Genomic DNA, 21,543 nt, shown 5'->3' with positions numbered 1-21,543 from the left:
ATTGTTTTTCTTTCATATCTGTGACTTATAGGTTATCAATATTTTCAAAGGTATCTTAATTTGACATTAAGTTAATTAATTTAATTCTATTAAAATTGAATTTAAAATAAAAATATTTTTATATTAAATACTTTTATGTTAAAAATCATTTTAATACTTTCATAATATACTCTTTGATATTAAAAGTATCTTACTTTTTAGCTATTTAGCTATTAGCTATTGAAAGGGTATTTAATTATAATTACTAAAAGTATTTTATACTCTTTTAATACATTCTTTAATATTAAAAATATTTATTTTAATATCAAAATAAGTTCATATTAAAATGCAAATTGATATTTGATATTTGTGAATTGATATTAAAAATGAGAATATTTGTGTCAATACCCACAGTTTGAGGTACAATACCCTTAATTTTTAAAACTTTTAAACATTTTTTATTTTTTTTAAATTGACAGATAAAATTATATGCATTTATTTTCTTTCCAAGAAATATCTAAATTCTTGGCATAAGTAGGATGCAAATTTCATTTTTACTATATTGGAGGGGAACATGTGGTTTATAAGCATTGTATACATTTCATCTACTTTAGAGATGAAATTGGTTTGTGAATTCTAACTCCTGCTGTTTGCCATCCCTCTGTGAGTGCAGGCCTCCCTGCTGCTGTGTCAGCCGCAGATCTACAGTTTGCTCTCCAGAGTCTGAAAGAAGTGGGAAGAGTCTCAGTTACACGAGAGGGAACTTGTGCTGGGTACTCATGGAACATCCAATGGAGAAGCACATGTGGAAAGCAGAATCTTCTACAGGTTCCTTCATTTGGTTTGGATTCTCTTTTCTTTCTATATGTTGTTTTCTTATTTGCTCCCTGCCTCATTCAAAAAAAAAAAAAAATTAGAGACTGTGTATATTTTAAAAATGCAAAGTATAGACTAAAAACTTTATAAAGGAAATTGAAGAGAAGAAGATTGTTCTAAATTAAGTTGACCAGATTGTCTCTTTTATGGATAATAGCTGTTGCTACTTTATTCCCTGTCCCATATGGGAAAAGTGAAGTGCAGGAATCTGTGTTGGAAGATCCTTGACAAGGTCAGTAGGAGTACAGGTGGAACCAGTCTAAGAACTCAGTCCACATGTACTTTAAGGAAAGGCAAAAAGAATCAGCTTCACTGTCTATAATTCTACCACTAGAGCTATATACTGGGGCCTTGGACACTTTTGCGGTTATTAAGATGACCTTTTCAAGTTCAGAGGCAAGTAACAGCTTAAGTGCTCATCCAATCACCTTTGCTGAGAGTGTGGAAGGGGATGGGGAGAGCCATTGGAGAGGAGTCTAGAAGGGACTGGGGACTTGGACTGTTGAATATCAAAAAGATGATGCCTTCTAGTGATTATGGAAGTAGTGAGAAAATAGTCTTTTCTATGCAATGTTGGTGAGAACATAAATTAGGACAACCTTTTGGGAAGGCAATTTAATATCATCTGAATATAGATACCCTATGATACAGCAATATCATTTATGTAACTATCTTACTGAAATGACGATACAAATGTGAAATGGCATCGCCACAAAGGTAGTCACTACAGTATTATTTGTAATAGTTAAATCCTAGAATGCTAGGAAAATGATTGTTTAAATGACATAACTTTCACATGAATACTGTGCAGCCATAGTAGACCCACATATATTCATCTGGGAAAAATCCACGACACAAGGTGGGAAAAAATGGAGAACTCTATGTATGAAACCATTCAGGAGAGCGGAGGGAAGAGGAGGAGATGGGGAAGTAGGAGAAACACAAAAATGTATGTAGAACATGTTTCTAGAACACAAGTCTATATGAATGTGCAACTAGTAGCAGCCATAAAGATGGGGTTATTTTAGGAAAACACATGGCCTGGAACTGGAATTAGAAAATTCCACAACCGAGACAGCTCTGGTGACTGGCCTCCCTCTTGGTATCTCTGCTTGTGTCTATTCATCTACTCTTCTCTCTTTTCTAACCAGTCTCTTCCTCTTATTCATTATTTCTGTTCTGTATCATGTTGGCTCACGCATGGCCTGGAATGAAGACCCCTATCTCTTTGCTAGTCCCTGAATACATCAGAAGGCTGCCATCTGGGATTTTGTAAGGACCAAAAGTACTTATTGATTTGGTTTGATTTGGTTTCATTTTCAGCTTTGAAAGAAAAATATAATTCTAGGAATGTGGATGGAAAACCAGAGTAGTTAAAGATGCAAAATGTTAAAGGGGAAAGTTAACTGTCAAGCAGAAATAGAATAATTTTTCAATTTTTCAATAATAATTTATCAAATTGATAATATTTAGAAGAAGCATAGAATATTTTGAGAAAATTAAAGTAAATTCATTTTCTTTAGATTTATTTTTTTAATCTTAAAAATTCAAGTTAATTTTAATCATTTAACTCAACTTGTAATTGATGCAATGTATGATAATACAGTGGCCTTAGCAGTTATTTCTTAAATAGATTATGTTCATTTTTTAAATTTATTTTTAATTCAAGATATCATTTTTGAAAAGGTTCCTTTTTAAAAAGTGACTAAAATGTTTTTGAAATTTCTTTTACATCCTTTGCCTTTTATTTCATTTTTTCACCATGCTTAACTTTCAAAATAAAAACTAGTGTGGTCATATTTATTATAGCCTTTCTAACAAAATCACTTTGTATGAAAATAGATTAATGATTCCAACATTATTGGAGAAAAGGCTAATATGACAGTTACAAAGATAAAGGAAGGTGGCTTGTTCAGACAACACATACTTGGAGACCTACTTCGTACACCCAGTCAACATCCACAGGTATTTTTGAAACTTTTCTTATGATGTTTAATATAACTTTAAATGTATAACTATTAATAGTTTGCAATATATGAAAGTCCTGGCAAAACAGGAGAGTGGACTCTATTTTAATGTGAATATTTGTGTTAACAATTGATCAACGCAATAATATTATTTTATGAGTTTGGAGAAAAATACCTTCCTTTATATTAAAATCGAGTTTTAATCTCTACTACTGCCAGAATTGGAAAATATTCTTTCATTTAATCTGTGTAGTAACTCTGTGAAGTAATTATTAATGTTGCCTTTTAAATGATGACAAAATTAAAGTGTAAAGAATTTAGGTGACTTTCCCCAAGAGCAACCTTTATTTTTCTCCATAGCATTAATCAACTCCAGGCATAATATGCATTTACTATTTTTAACGCATTGTTTCATGCAACTCTCTATCCCACCCCTACTAGAATATGAATTGGGTGACAATAGGGCTGTCATCTGTTTAGTTTAATAGTATATTCCATATTCCTAACATTTATAATGGTGCCCGAAACATAAGGCACATTTGCTAGATGACTGAATGAAATGTCATAGTGGAAAAAATATAAGTAGACTAATTTATATAAAAAAACAAGCAAACCAATAAAATATTATCATTTGTTTTAAATCCGATGCATATTCTACTGAACCACGCTGTCCCTTTACCCCTGTGCAGTAGCTCTGTGTTTCTTTATTTGAAGGTTGAAGTCTATATCAATGAAATTCCAGCTAAATGTTCAGGCGATTGCGCATTTACGTGGGATTCCAGGATTACTCCCTCAGTCTTGGCCACAAGCCCTCATCAAGGTAACCTCCTGCTTTTTAACTTATACCCTGGGGTAGAAGACAGCTAGCAAAATGTAAACTCTGGTAAAGATTTTTCAAAATATACTAGTGTCACCAGCTAAGGCAAGGAGACAGTGCTACATGGTGGAAAAAAATCTATCTGATCAGAAAGGTATGGAAAGAGCATTAATTATTTTTTTAAAAAAATATTACTTTTAAAGCTGAACTATTGCCTTTGAAGCAGAGGACTCATTAATCCTTTATTACTCCAGTTTTACCAGTTAGAATTAGCTTCTAAAATTTCGCTGTGACATCGAGGTATTTTTGTTCTACTGTACTAACTAGTGTATTAAGTGGACTCTTTCATCACGTGAGACCACTTCTTCTAGGAGAATTAGTATTAAAAGGCTAGTCACAAGACACCTGCTACTTAATAAATGAAAATAATTAGGTTCTAGATTTGAGAATAAGGCATGGAAAAATTATTGCCAAAAACTCAGTCTGGGGGGTACATTATACCATTTCTTCATAGTATGTTCCTGCTTTAAAAAAAAAAGTGATGATGCTTTGTATCTGAGCATCCAATATTGAAATAAGCAGCAGAAACAGAGATTATAAAGGTGGCTTATTTTTCAACCAGAAAGATAAGTTCAGATACTATAATCACATATATAGTCTTGGTGCATAGTAGGAAAATTCATCAGCTAATTTTATATCACCCTTCCACCTCAAAAAAGCATTAAAATCTCTATGTCTGCTTAACGTCTTTGTCACAAGCATGCTTTTTTCCCTAACCTCATTCCATACTTTTAGTCGGATGATTTTTTTCACTAATCCCTGTCAACACAGAGATACAAAATATGAATCAATGTAGAGTCATTCAATGAAAAAAAATACCATTGTGAAATAAATGTATTTTCCCCCTAACTTGCATATGGGCTTATTGTTTATATCTTTTAGAAGATAGGCTTATTTTTATCTCAGAAATACTTGATTTCATAATAACAGGCTCTATTTTTATTTTAATATTGTTATTTAAATTTATCATTTTCAGGGTCCTATGAAGAAAGCACGATTTTAACCATAGTAGGTTCTGGATTTTCTCCTAGTCCAGCTGTGTCAGTCTCAGTTGGCCCAATAGGTTGCCCTCTTCTTTCTGTGGATGGTAGGTGCTTTTTAAAATTGTTAAGTCTAATAGTTCTTCTCTAAGAGAAAGTAGAATCAAAGAGCTGTGTTAGAATTATGATTATCCTGTGGCGTACCCTATTGGGTCATGAAATTAGTAACCTCATCTGGATGTCTTATCTTTTTAATCTTTGATTATGATCACAGACTAATTATTTCCCTGTTGTGCAGTGTCTTTATCCCATAACAGTTGATTTTTCGTTTGGTTTTTTTTTTTCATAAAGTGGTTACATGAAATCTTCCTTGTCTTGTGTGTCTCTGGGACACACAAAATGTATGAAGTGCTATTATAGTGTTTCATGGTCCCCTCTGCCCATGTTTTGGCAATGCCACGTAGTCATGTTAGTCATGCAGCAAGAGGACGTGGCCATCTTTCCTGACTTCTAGTCTGTCAGAACCTCTCTCCATGACTTTAAAGATCATTTATATTTGCTACCTCTTGAAATAGCGAGGGACACAGTCTATTTCTCTAAAAGTTGTCTTTCTTAAGCCTAGGTATTTTTCTTAACTTAAATGGGTTGGAATTACATAAGCAAATACACTTACCAAATTCTTTCTGTTGTTTTAAATTTAGATCTTTTAAGCATTCTTGAGATCTTATAGTCAGTATCCCACCTGTATCAGTGCACATAGACTGTTCTAAATACAGTGAAGAAAAATGTTTTCATTTAGTTTTTGATCATATTTCTTGATAAAACCTACTGTTTTACTCAATTTTGAACATAATATATTGGACCAGAATTTTAGAATTATTAATATAAATGAGCTTATAAAGTAGAATTTTAAAAAATTATGACAGTAGCCTTTTGGGGGCATGGTAGCATCAGAACCAAATCATGTACTTTGCCTTCATTATTGGTTTACTTAACTGTTTTCTGAGTGTCTGATTCGTAGCATCAGATAAATTTTTCCTCCCAAGATTCTCATACCCATTAATACATGATTAGTTTTCTTTGGATATATTTCTTGGGTTCTAAAAATGAAAGCCAGTGTTAATATGGGCAAACATAAATTTTCAGTAATATTATCTCAAAAAATTTTGCTTTATTCTTTTCTTCTTCTTTTTTTATCACAAGAAAATGAGATCAAGTGCCAGATTCTGAATGGAAGTGCTGGCCGTGCTCTGATTGCTGTGTCTGTAGCTGGTTTTGGCCTGGCACAGAGTGTAGGGGTTGAGAACTTCCACTTTGTTTATCAGAGTAAGATCTCACACATCTGGCCTGATTCTGGAAGCCTAGCAGGTAAGAGTGAATAGTTCCAAACAAGAAAGAAGATTGTGTACATTTCCATCATTTCGCTGTGCTGTTTCTAGTACAGGGTGAAGGGAGAGGAACCCAATCCTTCTTCCTAAGAGAACAAAGGAAGGTCTCCTTTGAGAAGGCACAGTGATTAAATGGCTGACTAATTCTTTTGTTTCTTATGAAGCACAAGTCAGCGAGCTGTTTATACTTACATCTTAGGTTATTGAATTAATATCATCAATTATTACATGTTTCTATAACAAGCTCATCAATTATGTCAAGATAAGATTTATTAGTTATTATTCTGCTTACCAGCTGCTTCATTTGTAACCACAGTCTCAGTGGAGCCACTTGACCCAGAAAAAGTTGTGGGAACAAATTGGGGAAAGAAAGGCTGACACAGAGGATGAAAAGAAAATAACACACTTTTTGTCCTGTTTCATTTCCTTTGTGTTTTTTACTTGTTTCCAGGCTTAGTTTTGGGTTTTGTACTTTGGTTTTGATCTTTTTAGTGTGATTTATTTTATTTTATTGGGTTTTTTCTTAGTTTTTCTTTTACTTAGAAGTATTAAAATTTGAGATTTGATGAAAGTCCTAATTCACTCACCTTTTCCACTCATGGAATGGTTGAGTGAATGGAAATAGCATTTTTTTTTCTTATGGTGAGGAAGGCACTGTGGAAAATAGAAGTCACTTATAACAATGCCCCAAAGCAAATGTGAGTTGCGAATCCATGTTATTTTATTAACTCCTTTATAGTTCCAGGCTTTAAAGCTTAGGTTCAGATGCATGGTGGTGATAGGACATGTCTCCAGTCTGATCTTTGATCTATTTGCCAGTCCGTCTCTTGGATGATTAGACAATTCTCAAATGATCAGAAGTTTCTTTTTGCTATAGTTATCTGGGATTTTGTTTGTTTGTTTGGTTTTTTTTTTGTTTTTATAAAGGTGGTACTCTGCTGACTCTATCTGGATTTGGCTTTAATGAAAATTCCATGGTATTAGTTGGAAATGAAACCTGCAATGTAATTGAAGGGGATTGGAATGGGATAACCTGCAGGACACCAAAAGTAAGCCCTCTGATTTCCATCATTTCTTCTCCAAAGTCTGAAATATTATGAATTAGGGAACATCTCAGTGGAGGGTTTAACAAGTGGTATATTTGCTTAGGAACTGCAGAGTTTCTGTTATGCTCTTTAAAAATTATTTCTTCAATATCTTTCTGCTAAGTGTCAAAGACAAAATATTATCTCCACATTCTAGATACTTAAAATCATGAAAAAATACAGACATATAAACTAATATTAAACAATGTATTCCATTTGAATTAATAGAGGTAAGTCCAAAGATAAAATACAGTGGAGAGAGTGTCAGAAACAGTTTCACAGAATAGTTGATGTCCTATCAATGCTTGAGGGTAAATGAGAGTTTACCAGGTAAATCAAAGGATAAAAAAGATTCAGTACTAATAAACAGTCTAAAAACATCAGGGAAGCAAATCTAGAAATTTTTAGTTTCCCAAAATGAATATATATTTTTAAATGTATTAAAGTTTCACAAAAAGTGTCAAGTTCTCAATGGAATATTGTATTTTAGGACCAAGCATAATTCTTTATTTTTAAACAATAATCTTTAAATTTAAACCAAGGCTCTGGTTTCCTTATTATGTGCAAAAGGATGATAAATCTGGTCACTGACATTTTTTAAAAGGTAGCAGAATAAGTAGGGCTATTAAGTAGTTGCAATCTGCAGGAAAAAGAAATTTATGTGTTGGGTTGAATGACAGAGATGAGAATCTAGGGGATATTGTCAATTAAAACTTACTTTTTAAAAATTGTCATTCAAATACCATGACAGTGTATAGGAAATTTTAAAAACAAGGAGTAAAATTGTCATTTGGTTAAACATTGAGCGTGCATTAAATAAATATTAGATGATGGAAGATGTTTTTTCTATACTAATTTGGAAATGTATAGGTTCTCTATCAGTGAAAGTACCAAATATTTTTCATAGGGGATTCAAGTACTTAGTCATGGATTCTGGAACTAAGTCAGCAAAAGTATAATAACATGATTTATCAGTGAAAAGGAATAAAAATTACATTTAAATCTTATCTTAAGAGCAAAAAGTTAAAACTTTTAGATATCTTATGTTTTATCAATTAGAGAATCACTTGTTCAAACCATCACAACTATATTGTGGAGTCCTCAAAAATCCAATAATATAAATGCATTTAAATTGAACATAAAACCCTTAAAACCACTATATCAAATACCTTTATTTTGAGAACTCAAACATGTAACCTATGTTTGACACCACAACTTTCTAAATATCTGATAATTGATTCTAATTCAGGACTTTGAAACAAAACATCTTCAGGGGTTTATTTTGAATAATTCTATTTTCAGCCATTGGACTTGTGTATCTTTTGGGGGGGTGATTTGTGAATCTTAACATTTAATGTTTTCTAATTTTTCCCTCTTATTTTAGAGAATTGAGGGTACAGTTGATATTTCAGTCATTACCAATGGATTTCAAGCCACAGCAAAGGATGCTTTTAGTTATAATTGTTTACAGACACCAGTTATAACTGACTTTAGTCCAAAAGTACAGACAATATTAGGTAAGATATTCTTCAATAAGATCAATTATTAGACATATATATATATAGAAACCACTTCTAGAAAGGCTTTTGAAACATAGCTTCTCTTGAACTTTTGTTTTTAAAAATAAAACGTCATAAGTTGTATGTTTTTATGTGTTTTACCATAGACTAGTCTATTTATTATTTCACTTTGAACATGTGCAATGAGAAGTGTTTAGGTTTTATTTTCTAAAAGTACTTTGCTATCTTTTGTTCCTTTATAAACAATTGAACATAAACTTTATCTTGACATGGCCACCATTAACTCTTTCATTGTTTTTCCTTTTGGCTCTGAAAGTGTTAGGATTTCCTAAATTCAATGAAAGATGAATTATGAATTTGTTTATTTAATACGCAAATTTCACACTGGATAATAAGTTGAACCTTTTTGCAAACTTTTTTTTCTTTTAAAATAATAGAAGAAGTTAATTTAACAATTAAGGGTTATAACTTTGGAAATGAACTCACACAAGATATGGTGGTGTATGTTGGAGGAAAAACCTGCCAAATTCTTCACTGGAACTTCACAGATATTAGATGCCTTTCGCCCAAATTGTCTCCTGGAAAACATGATATCTATGTAGAAGTCAGAAACTGGGGTTTTGCATCAACAAGGTATGATAATGAACACAAACTTGATGGAGTTGTAAAACACAGGGTGCTAATGGAATTGGGAATAGGAAAAGAAATAGGCATTAACCTATAATATGTCAATTGCTTTCCTTACCTTTCTGTATTTTCTATCGTTACCTTTCCTTTTGCAAAAGATTCTGAGCATATCTCATAAAATGCAATATGACAGTTAGTTTTGAGACCAATATCACTCAGATCAGGTTGTAAAATTCTCTGTGCAACTAGGCTGGTGTATATATCCGATGATTTTTATTCATTTAGAAAATATTTCTCAAGGAGTTTTTAGGGGGCAGGTATTTACTCAGTTTTGCCAGTTGGATTTATGGCCATGTCTCCCGCATTAATGGTGCTTGCAGTTTTCTTGGAGAGATAGATTCAGAGGATTAAATCAATAACTTAATTATAAATGTAATAAATACTATGAATAGGAGGTATGAAGTTCTGTAAGTATATGATAGAGAAAGATAACATCCAGAGAAACAGGGAAGAATTTTCAGTAAAGGTGACAATTAAACCATGAAATGGGTAGGAGTTGGCTATCTGAAGGAGAAGATAGAGGCAATCCTTCTCCAACTCCTATTTTCTGTAAGTATTTAAAAAATTTTCCCCCTGAAACTGTTTATTAACTGGTAAAATTTTAGTTCTGGTATGAAAAAGTTATTGGTTTAGAATACTTAGAAAAGGAAGAAATTGAAATTTAGGGACTAAAAAAAGCCAAGTAAAGCTGATGTCAAAGTGGAAGGAGAGATGATTGCAGTGAAATCTTGGAGGAGGTGAAGGAAGATGAGTAACAAATAAATGTAAACCTCAGGACCCTTCTTAGATTCACAGGGTGGAGCTCACATGGGTTCTAGAAGAGTTGTTAGCTTGTGCTGTGGCTTGACAATATAACGGGCAGAATTGACACCATTCACACCTGAATACAGGTTGTGGTTCAAGAAATACCACTTCAGTTACATGTGGAAGTTAAATAAAAATTAACACAACCACTCACCTGAGTTTCTCTGCCCTCTACAGTTAGGAAGGGAGCTGGGATATGGGAGTCAGGTCAGAAAAGCGCTTACATTTTCATGGCCTCCTAGCAGATACATTGTAACAAAGCCAAATAAATTGACACCCCTCTCATTGAAATACTGGGAAATGAAATCCTGACAAATTTCCAACAAACATTGAATGATAAATTCAAAGTAATTACCCAAAATTGTTATTTGTGTAACTTTAACAAAAATAAAAAAATATTTTAAAGGATTAAATGTATTTGTTGTGACCTCAGTTCTCATAACCGATTTTTCCATAACATTTTAAGATCTTTTATCTCAAATTCTTATGTGATTAGAGTTTTCCAGAAATCTAATTTTCACAGTTAGGGAAAAATTATGAAATATATCATCTGACCAAATTGATGTTATGCTAATTACCAGATTGTCTAGCTTAAAAAATTAATATGTAATTAAATTTTCAATTATTTCCTCTTTCTAAAGGAGTAATATCCTAGCAAGAGTTTAGCAATATGAACAGTAGGAAGCCCACTGAAAAATCTATCCATTTTTCTTTTGCAGAGACAAGTTAAATGCTTCAATACAATATGTTTTGGAAGTGACCAACATGTTTCCACAGAGAGGATCCTTGTATGGTGGAACTGAAATCACTGTAATGGGTTTTGGATTTAGCCCGATACCAACTGAGAATACTGTGCTCTTAGGTAAAAGCTTCATCCCACAGGAGGGCTGCTATCGTTTTTCTCAGCTTAAAGGATATGCTATAGACAATTAGTACTCACACATGGTTACTATCAGAAAAAATATACCAAAGATACTACTGTATAAGACAGAGCTTTTGAAGGGCCTTGGCTGTTTATTATACTTCGTGTGTATAGTCTACAAAAATATTTGAGAAAGTGTTTTTTTTTCTTTTTTTCCCATCTTTATTCTTTGTAGGGTCCTTCCCTTGCAATGTTATATCATCATCTGAAAAGGTCATAAAATGTACACTTCAGTCAACAGGGAATGTATTCAGGATTACCAACAACGGGGAAGATTCAGGTATCAACCAAAATTTATATATTGTGAATACTGGAAGCACTTTATCTGAGAATTAATTTGATTTTTATTTATTTTATATTTCAAATTATTCAGAGAATAAGTATTGCTCTTTCTTTTATAATTTGTCAGTGGTATTCGCTTGACATAGGGAGTGAATCAGTGGTAGGCTTGAGTCTAGATGGCTACACTTTACAATTTCTAACTTCAGGAATTGCCATTTGGTTTTGTGGCAGTACAGAACCTCATGAATTACTGTAATTTTTTATCAGTCATAGATTTCCAAATGAATCTTCAAATCAAAATTATATTGATTTTTGCATGCCTCTATGCCTCAGAAAATTCTTATGCTTAAATAGTTGATTATAGCTTTAAAAATATTCCATGGAACATTTCTAAATAACTTATTTCTTGAGTTTTAGACTTTTTTTCCAAATTGTCTCTTGAGCATCACTTTGGGAGTTGTGCGACTTATTTTTTCTTTATCTTCTCATTATCTTACTTGCCATTATTTCTGTTTATTTTTGTTAAGTGTTTAAATTATGTACATAATAAAGTTTTACAATGTTAACTAAACAGTTGTTTTCACTAATGACTGTACAACAAAATGCAATGTTTTCAAGGATAATTACTAAGAAATTTACTCCTTTTTCTTTTTTTCTTTTAAAATATGATTCAATTCTTGCTCCCAGTACATGGATTAGGTTATGCCTGGTCACCTTCAGTCTTAAACATATCTGTGGGGGACACAGTGACATGGCACTGGCAAACACATCCATTTCTTAGGGGGATAGGATACAGAGTTTTCTCTGTCTCCACTCCTGGAAGTGTAATTTACGATGGCAAAGGATTTATGAATGGAAGACAGAAATCTAAGTCAGGTATGTTTCTGCTTTATTGAATTTTGCAGCATGCCTTTTTTCCCTAGATATAATAAAATGACATTTCGTTTAGATTTAATATATAGTACTTTTGCACAAATAATGTATACAAATATACAAGGCAGTTTAGTTGGTATTTTATTGCTGTCACACAAATGTTAATGAGCGTAAGCAAGTTATTTTGTACATATGAAGATGAGCTCCGATATTAAAAATATCTTTATTGATTCTGTGATAACTGACTAATTGAAAAACATTAAAACAACAAAATACAATGCGAATATATATTTTAATCAAATCCATCTGGTAGCAAGCAATAACTTTTTGTTGATTGGAATCAGTTTTAAAATGAATGTTTCTTATAGGACAGTTCAGTGTAAAGTGTGTCTTTTAGATTTCCTGTTTGGTTCTGTACACATAACAGTTTGAACTTTTTGCTCATAAACAAAAACTAAGCTGTTGGGTTTTTTTTAATTTGTCATTTCACATTGAGGTTTTCTTTAAATTTTGGAGAATTATGCCAGACTTCCTGTGGTTTTCTAGAAAATTAATGCTGGATCTTGTCTTCATGGAATGTAATTTCATTACACAAGATAGCTTTTTTATAGCCAGTGAATCATTGCCTTACTACTTCCTATTGAAATATCATACACATGAAAAATAAGAAACCTGTCATCTGCATGTGCATTTAAATGATCATTTCAAATTTCCTCACCCGCTTTACCAAGATGCATTAATTGCTTTTATTTATTATGTACAATCTCATTTTATGGCAGGTTCATTTTCTTACCAATTTACTTCACCTGGAATCCATTATTATAGCAGCGGGTATGTTGATGAAGCTAACTCCATTTTTCTCCAAGGAGTTATTAACGTTTTGCCAGCTGAATCCAGGCACATTCCCCTGCACCTGTTTGTGGGTAGCACAGAAGCCACATATGCTCAGGGTAAGATGGTTTAAGATGGAAAATCTGTCACACAGGTGATCTGAGGTTTATGTGATCTTTCTGGAGTAGGAGGCAGATGACTGGGTCTAACTGTGCTTCACTCTGACTAGCCACATGAGCTTGAATGAATTTGAATTTGGGCTTCTCTAAGGCTGGAATTTATTCCATAAAATAAGGATTATGTTAATGTCTTCCTACCAGTCTCCCAGAATCCTCCTGTGCCTCAAATAAGATATAATGTGAAAGAGTTCTGACATTCTCTATGTGCCTGAAAACATATTAAAATGTGAGGTGATGTTCTTGGTTTATTTGCCCTATGGGATCTGGCCTTGGACAAATTGAAAAATAAATACATTTTATATTCACTCTTCTCTCTTTACTGTACCATCTTTGTCCAGGTTTTTAATACTTTTGTACTTCCTGGGACCCTCTTGTCATTTATAAAATATATATATTTACCAGAATTTAACCACAATCATCAAAAGAAAGAATAACACAGTTTGAAAACAATTTTCGTTTAGAATATTATTCCTGACTTATAGACAGTTCTTTTGTCTAAAGGAGGACCTGAGATTTTGCACTTGGGAAGCTCTGTGGCAGGCTGCCTAGCAACAGAACCCGTGTGTGGCCTGAATAATACCGGGGTTAAAAATTCAAAAAGATTGCTATTTGAGCTTTCAAGTTGTTTTTCACCATCTATAAGCAACATTACTCCATCCACTGGAACAGTAAATGAATTGATAACAATTACTGGACATGGCTTCAGTAATCTCACATGTGCTAATAAGGTAAGCATATAACAATCTCCTTTGTATTACTACATTCCCAATAAAAACATTTTGACCATAACCTTGTAATTTAATTTTTACTAGCTTCATTAAGGTATAAGTCACATGGCATATAATTCACCCATTTCAACTGCACAATTCAATAACTTTTAGGATATTCACAGAGCTGTGCATCTATCACTGAAATTTTGTCAATTTTAGAACATTTTCATTACCCTGCAAATAAACCCCCAAACCCTTAGGTATCACACCCAACTCCTCTTTTCATCCCAGCCCACTCTAATCTACTTTCTGTCTCTATAGACTGCCTATTCTGGACATTTCTTATAAATAGAATCATATAATATGTGATCCTTTGTAACTATCGTTTTTACATCTAGTATAATGTTTTCAGAGTTCACCTAATTGGTATCATGTATCATTTCTTTTTATGACCTAATAATATTCTATTATATGGAAGACCACATTTTATTTATCCATTCTTTGATTGATAGCCAATTGGGTTGTTTTCACCTTTTGGCTATCATGAAAACTGTAGTGGTGAATGTTCATGTACAGTCATAATTTAGTCTTAAGGTTAATCCAAGATATACCTTAATCAGCCCCCAAAATTAATTTTATGAATTAAAAATGTTTGCACATGATTAGCTTTCTAAATATATAGTTGTTGCTAGTATAAAATTTAAGTGTATACTTGAGTAATATATTGACTTGTTCTATTTCATATTCATTTTACTTTCAGGTTACAATTGGTGGCTACCCCTGTGTTGTAGAAGAAAGTAATGACAGTTCTATTATGTGTCATATTGACCCTCAAAACTCAATGGATGTTGGTATCAGAGAAATTGTCACTGTGACAGTCTACAACTTTGGCACTGCTATCAATATACTGTCCAATGAATTTTATAGACGATTTGTACTTTTGCCAAACATTGACATGGTGTTGCCAAATGCAGGATCAACTACAGGAATGACAAGAGTGACCATAAAAGGCTCTGGATTTGCAGTCTCTTCTGCAGGTGTAGAAGTCCTTATGGGTCATCTCCCATGTAAAGTTCTATCAGTGAATTATACAGCCATTGAATGTGAAACATCCCCTGCTCCGCAACATCTCGTGATTGTAGATCTTCTCATACATGGAGTGCCTGCCCAGTGTCAGGGGAACTGCAGCTTTTCATATTTAGAAAGCATCACTCCTTATATAACCAGAGTATTCCCAGACTCTATCCAAGGATCTGAGAGAGTTCTTATTGAAGGAGAAGGTTTTGGAACTGACTTGGAGGAGATTACTGTTTTCATTGGAAATCAACAGTTCAGAGCAATAGATGTTAATGAAAGTAATATCACTATTCTCGTGCCTCCTCTCCCAGCTGGACTTCATTCTATTATTGTTGTGGTGGGAACTAAAGGCTTGGCTCTGGGAAACCTGACTGTCAGCAGCCCTGCAGTAGCATCTGTCTCACCAACTTCTGGAAGCATTGGTGGTGGAACCGTTTTGGTGATCACAGGAAACGGCTTCTATCCAGGCAATACCACAGTCACTATTGGGGATGACCCCTGTCAAATTATTTCTGTAAACTCCAGTGAAATCTACTGCCACACTCCAGCCGGGACAGCTGGAATGGTCAGTGTTAAAATCTTGGTTAATGCAATTGCTTATCCACCTTTACCATTTACATATACCCTAGAAGATACTCCGTTTCTCAGAGGAATTGTCCCAAGCAGAGGTACGTCAATATCTGCCTTTTTATTATCTTGATATCATATTATCAGCAATATTCATTAGTATAGAATTGGAATAACAGTAAATACTTATTAAGATGTATTTTTAGACAATCTCACTTCACCCAATTAATACATGAGATTCAAGTTATGTGCAGTCTCTATTTTATGATTATCTTTCATGTATTTATGAGATAACATTTTTGGCCAAATTTCAACTTCCATTTAGGAACAAAATTCCCATTAAATTGACCTAAATTTCAAATGAGGAAGAAATAGGTGAATATGGACCCAAACTGGTAATTCACTTATGTCATGGATGTTGATGTGGCACTAGAAACACTTGTTAAAATTCACAAGTTGTGATCTTACTAACATTGAGAGTTTTTCAGAGTACCTTATTTCCATGAAACTGTAATTGCTTATTAACTTATTAGCACACAAGAGTTCTTTTTGTAAGAGGTAATTGGCACATTCAATGGAGAAAACGTTATGAAAAAAGATGTGCTTAATTATCAAGTATGACTCGTTTTTCTAATCTAATAATAGATTGAAATGTTTTCTTTGTTCTTTGTTAATATGCTATGCTGCTTCTGATAATCTTCAAATTATTGGAATGCTTATCGTTTATGTAATGAATTCTGAAGAGGCAGCTGTTGTGTAATGGTTGACAGCATGGATCTCAAATGGTTCAAAACTTGATTCTTTTAATTTTCAGTATAAAACTTTGGACACGTTTCTTTAAACATGAATTTCATTATACATTCAGGTATCCACCCTGTAAAGTTAAAGAAGTTCATTCATGTAATATAACTTAGAATAGTACATTCATTTAATGAAGAACTCATGAATGTTAGCCTTTTAGAAAAGTCTGTTTTACTTTACATCACACGGAAATGTATCAGGTTTGGATCAGATGTATTCTCTGCCTTCAAGAAGTTTCCTGTTGAAATTTTCTTTAATATATCAAGCTTGTTCATTTGGAAACAAATGTTAACAATAGCAAGGGCACACTCTTCTCCCCATATATTTGTAATCTTTGCAAATAATAGCATCTGTTCCTATTTCCATATCATTTCACATCTCTCTCAGAATGTCTCTTTCAAAACAATGTGTTTGAAGATATATGAGACTTATAGACAAGTCAGAAGTGAGCTGTTTCATTTACTGAAGAGACAGGCAAAAGATCACATAGAACAACACTGTTCCATTTGAAAGGTGAAATGTCAAACACAATTAAAATTTTAAGACCTATAAAACAGTTTTTAGGTTGTATTTTAAAGCTATTCCTGACATGAATTATCTCATTAGTATTTGTGGTCTTCAATGATTTATATTTAAGTAATCCTCACTGTGATCAATTATATGGTAATTTTTACTATTAGTACTTGAATTAAAATCAAACTACTACTTGAGGACTCTGCATTTGTAACAAGTTATATTGATTAATTTTTATTTAAAACTTAGGTATTTGGATATTCATTAGAATGACCTATGAAAAATCCCATATGTTTAATGCCCTCTATGTACAATCTGTCAAAAGAAGGAGACAAGAGAATAGACATTGAAATATTTTGCTCTATGTACACTCATTCAAGGCATTAACATCAACATTCACCTATACATCTTTAAATTAATTCCTTTTTCCTGTGTTTACTATCTTACATTTATTTTTTTACATGTCATAATTTATCAAGTTTTATTTATTAAAAATATTTGAATTAAGGAAAAATGCGGTCTATCCTCAAAAGAGTTGCTAATGGTAGGATAGAAAGTACCAAAAATAAAAAATAGTAAACCTCATCTTTAAAATATACTCTAATCCACATTCATATTTCCTCACTCTAGCTCTGCTCTCCTTTCACCTGTCTTTTCTTCTAGCCTAACTTAGTAACTTAGCAACTCAGTAGAATGGACAGAAGGACTGGAAAACAATAAATTTTGAGATAAATCACTTATTGTTAATATACAGTAGACTATAGTATATATTATAGTCAAAATGTTTTATGTGACACAATATATGTTATTTATATTGGTTTTAAAACACTTGGATATTCTTTATTTATAGAAGTTAAGAAGTATATCTTTAAATTTTTACATGCATGTGTAAGGATTGAAATTTAGATATATTGATATTGTTTGTTTGTTTTTTTTTAAGGTCCTCCAGGAACTATAATTGAGATCACTGGGTCTAACTTTGGTGTTGAGATCTTGGAAATTTCCGTGATGATAAATAATATCCAGTGTAATGTAACCATGGTTAATGACAGTGTGTTGCAGTGCCTCACTGGCGATCATGCTGGTGGCATTTTCCCTGTTATGATGCATCATAAGACAAAAGGCTCTGCTGTATCCACAGTTGTATTTGAGTATCCACTTAATATTCAAAATATTCATCCAAGCCAAGGTAGTCATGAATATGCAGGAACCTACAAATATTCTATTGTTTCAGTTAAACACTTATTTAGAAAAAAATATGTTCCTCAGCCACTGATAACATGCTGCAAATATTTTTATCTGTGTGCATTTAACAAACAAACATGCAAGAGTAGTAATCATTTCAAAACATCAAATTTCAAAGTATAATGCTTTATATTTCACTTAGTGCTGTATAATTGATTTAAAATTTAGTCCTACTTAAAGTGACTAATCATACATGGAAATTTTTTTTAAAAATCATATTTAGACATCACTGGTTTGAAATTATTTCTACATAAATTAGTATCTTTTCTCTATTTGAAAATAATTTTAATAGTTAAAAACCTTAAGAAAATATAATGAATGTACTCAATTAAAATAGTAATTTTCCATGTATGTTTTGACTACATTGAAATTCTTTGTGACATCTTTTTAAAATAAAATTTTAGTTCCTAGAAATACTTTAAATAAATTACCAGATATGACATTTACCAGTGAAAATTTTAAAACACTGCAATCAAAAGAGATTCTGTTTCATTAATATAATAATATAATATAATTTCAGTTCTAAGAACCTTTTTATGTAATGTAACTTCTGTTTTAAGGAAGTAAGTTAGATTTTAAGATAATGTTAAACAAATATGTATGCAGAAAAGGTTTTCTTTTAATTAGCTTTGTTTTCCCCTTTTATTTGTCTTCACTAGGGAGCTTTGGTGGTGGTCAAATCTTGACTGTGACAGGCACTGGGTTTAATCCACAAAATTCAATTATATTAGTTTGTGGCTCAGAATGTGCAATTGACAGGCTTAGATCTGATTACAGAACTTTATTATGTGAAATTCCACCTAATCATGGTAAGTTGTCAGAAAAAAGAATAGCAACGTTTGAGAAATGGTTATTAATTTCATAAAGATCACAGTGTGAATTTCTTTGTCAAGTTGTTGGGTTCTTTGGGGTAATCAATAAATCACTTTATGACTGTGCTAATTTTCAGCAATTTCTTCAGAACTTTATTTTCTAGGTTTAAAAGTCTTTCAAGAGTCGTAAAATTTGGGTTATCAATTTGATAATTGATCTCTGGATCTGAATTTTTTATAATAAATTACAGTGTTTCAGTTTATGACATAAACTGATGGCTCTTAGTTTGTTGAGCACGTCAAATGGTGAACATGTTTTTAGTTCCTATTGGCATACTAGGCTTCCCTAAAAGATAGGATAATGTAATAGTCATGAGCATGAACCCTGGTAGTATATTGCCAAGATTCGAACCCCAGCTGTGTGTCTTTGGACAAGTTATTTAAGCTCTCTCTGTCTCAGTTTCTTCATCTATAAAGTAAGATTAATCACAGTCACCTACTTTATAGGATTATTATGAGGTTTAAGAAGTTCATGTATATAAAGTAGATGGAATGATATCTAGAACTTATGTTATTTGCTATTATTATTACTCTTATTTATTTTTAGTTATTAGCTAAGAGCCTGGGCTCTGAGGAGTCTCTGAATCTCAATTTTGCCGTTTACTGCCTAACTTGAGCTACACTTAACTTCTCTATGCTTCAGTTTCTTCATCTACTAAATGGAGATATTATTAACTCCAACTCAAGAGGTTGTGAGGTTTAAATATCTGGGAATTTAGATAACAAATATTAGTTATTATTTAACAACATTTAAGAAATGATTTAAACAACGTGACTATTCTAGGTGAATAAAGGATATGTTTTATTTGCAAATATTTTTAATATTTAATGATATTAAAATCATTAACAATACTTGTGAAGCTCTTCTAAGCATTTTTGCTTCTTTCCTCTGACTTCTTAAAGAATAATGAAGAAAACGACTGGGCTGACTTATCATGTCAACACCAGAGTTTGTATCGTAATAAAAAAATATGTGGCAATGATTTCAAAATTTGCTGAGATTTGGGGGTGTTTGAACACAGGCTCTGTGTCATCTTGTTATGTTCTCGTATCAGGTTTCTGTAGGTCTCTCTCCTCTCCCTCGGCTATCACCCTTGCTGTTGTCAGTGTGCCTGCTTTTAGCAATTCTTCCCTCCTTCCTGCTCTAATTTGCAATGTTGGATCCTCTAGAATTGGAAAAGTAAGGGGACAGGTTTGTAACATTTTCTACTATAAGAGTCTCTGAGGAAGGAAGGGCTTCTTCCCTGTCAGTAATGTACATGAACTTTGTGATGTTTTTGGCTATTGCTAGAGGTCTCTATTATTAATACTTCACATATAGCCTGTGTATATCAGAAAGTGATTGTGGGAAAAGGAAGATGTTATTGAAAATGTTGGTGGGGGAGGGGGAAGGGAGGAGGTTGGAAATGAATGAATGAGGGCCTGATGGCCAGAACTGCACTCAGTTTGATCCTCTTCTTACAGGCAGGGGACCTGAGCAAGCCTGTGAAGTGAGTGTGGTCAATGGGAATGACATGTCACAGTCCACCACGCCGTTTACCTACATGGAGTCACTGACTCCATTTATCACTGCAGTATCTCCCAAGAGTGGCAGTACAGCAGGGGGCACCAGACTGACCGTCGTGGGATCAAGATTCAGGTACTCTCTTCATGCACACGTGCATCAGCCTTGTGTTGAAATGGGGATGCTTCCGTCCCAATCTGCAAGAGATGTCACAAATGTCATTCAGAAGATTAAAACTCAATATACACAATTTTAGTCATGCAAAAGTAATTCTTTTTTATTCTCTCTTCTCTTGTGAGAATTAATTGCTCAGCTGTTCATATCTTTTTTCCAAAAGATAAATTTTCTAGTCAGCCAAATACACTATGCCAGACCTCTGGAAAGCATACTGACTGACTTTAGCCAGACTCAAGCCATTACGCCTGCCTTCTCCTATGCCGGCACAGCGCTAACACAGAGTCATGTCATATGTCCCTGTCTGCTCATAAGTCACACTTGAGGCACAAAGTAGTACCAATAGCTAACATTTATTGAGTACTTACTCTGTACCGGGCACCTCACTACTCACAGAAACCTCCTGCCTTAGTTTATGAGATGTTTTTTAACCTAATTTTATGCTTAGAAGACTGAGATTAGGTTAAATAACTTGCCCCAAATCCTAGTAAGTAACATCACAAATATAAATCAAAATCACCTTGTTATGCTTTTTCCAGCCTCTTATCTCCAACTAAGCTTTACTTCACTGGGTCAAAGAAACATCTTTCCATACATTAAGTCCATTTCACTATAATTGGTCAGGTTCCTTTGTCGTAAACATACTCATTATTTGGCTCAAATTTGTGTACTGTCGTGTCATCATTATTCAAGTGGATTAAACTGACTTCAAAATACCAGATCACATAAACCATAGAAGGCCATTTTAACTCCTCACATAGTTATAATTACTTTGGCCTTATATTTTTATGAACAAGTTAAGTTCTAAGGTCTGTGAATGTGGTGAGAAT

The 21,543-nt window shown here is 33.0% G+C and overlaps 1 protein-coding gene across 2 annotated transcripts in view; it reads left to right on the top strand.

The window, feature by feature from the left end:
* PKHD1L1 (PKHD1 like 1) overlaps window positions 1-21,543 on the top strand; it is a 155,045-nt gene that overhangs the window by 61,183 nt on the left and 72,319 nt on the right. For both annotated transcript variants that reach the window (XM_076005072.1, XM_012786304.3), the window contains exons 25-41: window positions 653-807; window positions 2,698-2,820; window positions 3,537-3,642; window positions 4,676-4,786; window positions 5,883-6,047; window positions 6,995-7,116; window positions 8,537-8,669; window positions 9,110-9,305; window positions 10,883-11,025; window positions 11,261-11,365; window positions 12,055-12,243; window positions 13,020-13,190; window positions 13,752-13,978; window positions 14,721-15,705; window positions 17,859-18,107; window positions 18,823-18,972; window positions 20,500-20,674. In XM_076005072.1, the coding sequence (XP_075861187.1) occupies window positions 653-807; window positions 2,698-2,820; window positions 3,537-3,642; window positions 4,676-4,786; window positions 5,883-6,047; window positions 6,995-7,116; window positions 8,537-8,669; window positions 9,110-9,305; window positions 10,883-11,025; window positions 11,261-11,365; window positions 12,055-12,243; window positions 13,020-13,190; window positions 13,752-13,978; window positions 14,721-15,705; window positions 17,859-18,107; window positions 18,823-18,972; window positions 20,500-20,674 (3,505 nt within the window). The remainder of the gene's footprint in view (window positions 1-652; window positions 808-2,697; window positions 2,821-3,536; window positions 3,643-4,675; window positions 4,787-5,882; window positions 6,048-6,994; window positions 7,117-8,536; window positions 8,670-9,109; window positions 9,306-10,882; window positions 11,026-11,260; window positions 11,366-12,054; window positions 12,244-13,019; window positions 13,191-13,751; window positions 13,979-14,720; window positions 15,706-17,858; window positions 18,108-18,822; window positions 18,973-20,499; window positions 20,675-21,543) is intronic.

The sequence above is a fragment of the Microcebus murinus genome, chromosome 7 (assembly GCF_040939455.1).
Source record: "Microcebus murinus isolate Inina chromosome 7, M.murinus_Inina_mat1.0, whole genome shotgun sequence".
Lineage (NCBI taxonomy): Eukaryota > Metazoa > Chordata > Mammalia > Primates > Cheirogaleidae > Microcebus > Microcebus murinus.
The sequence above is the reverse complement of the archived record's forward strand: the minus strand, read 5'-3'. Positions and strand labels throughout refer to the sequence as shown.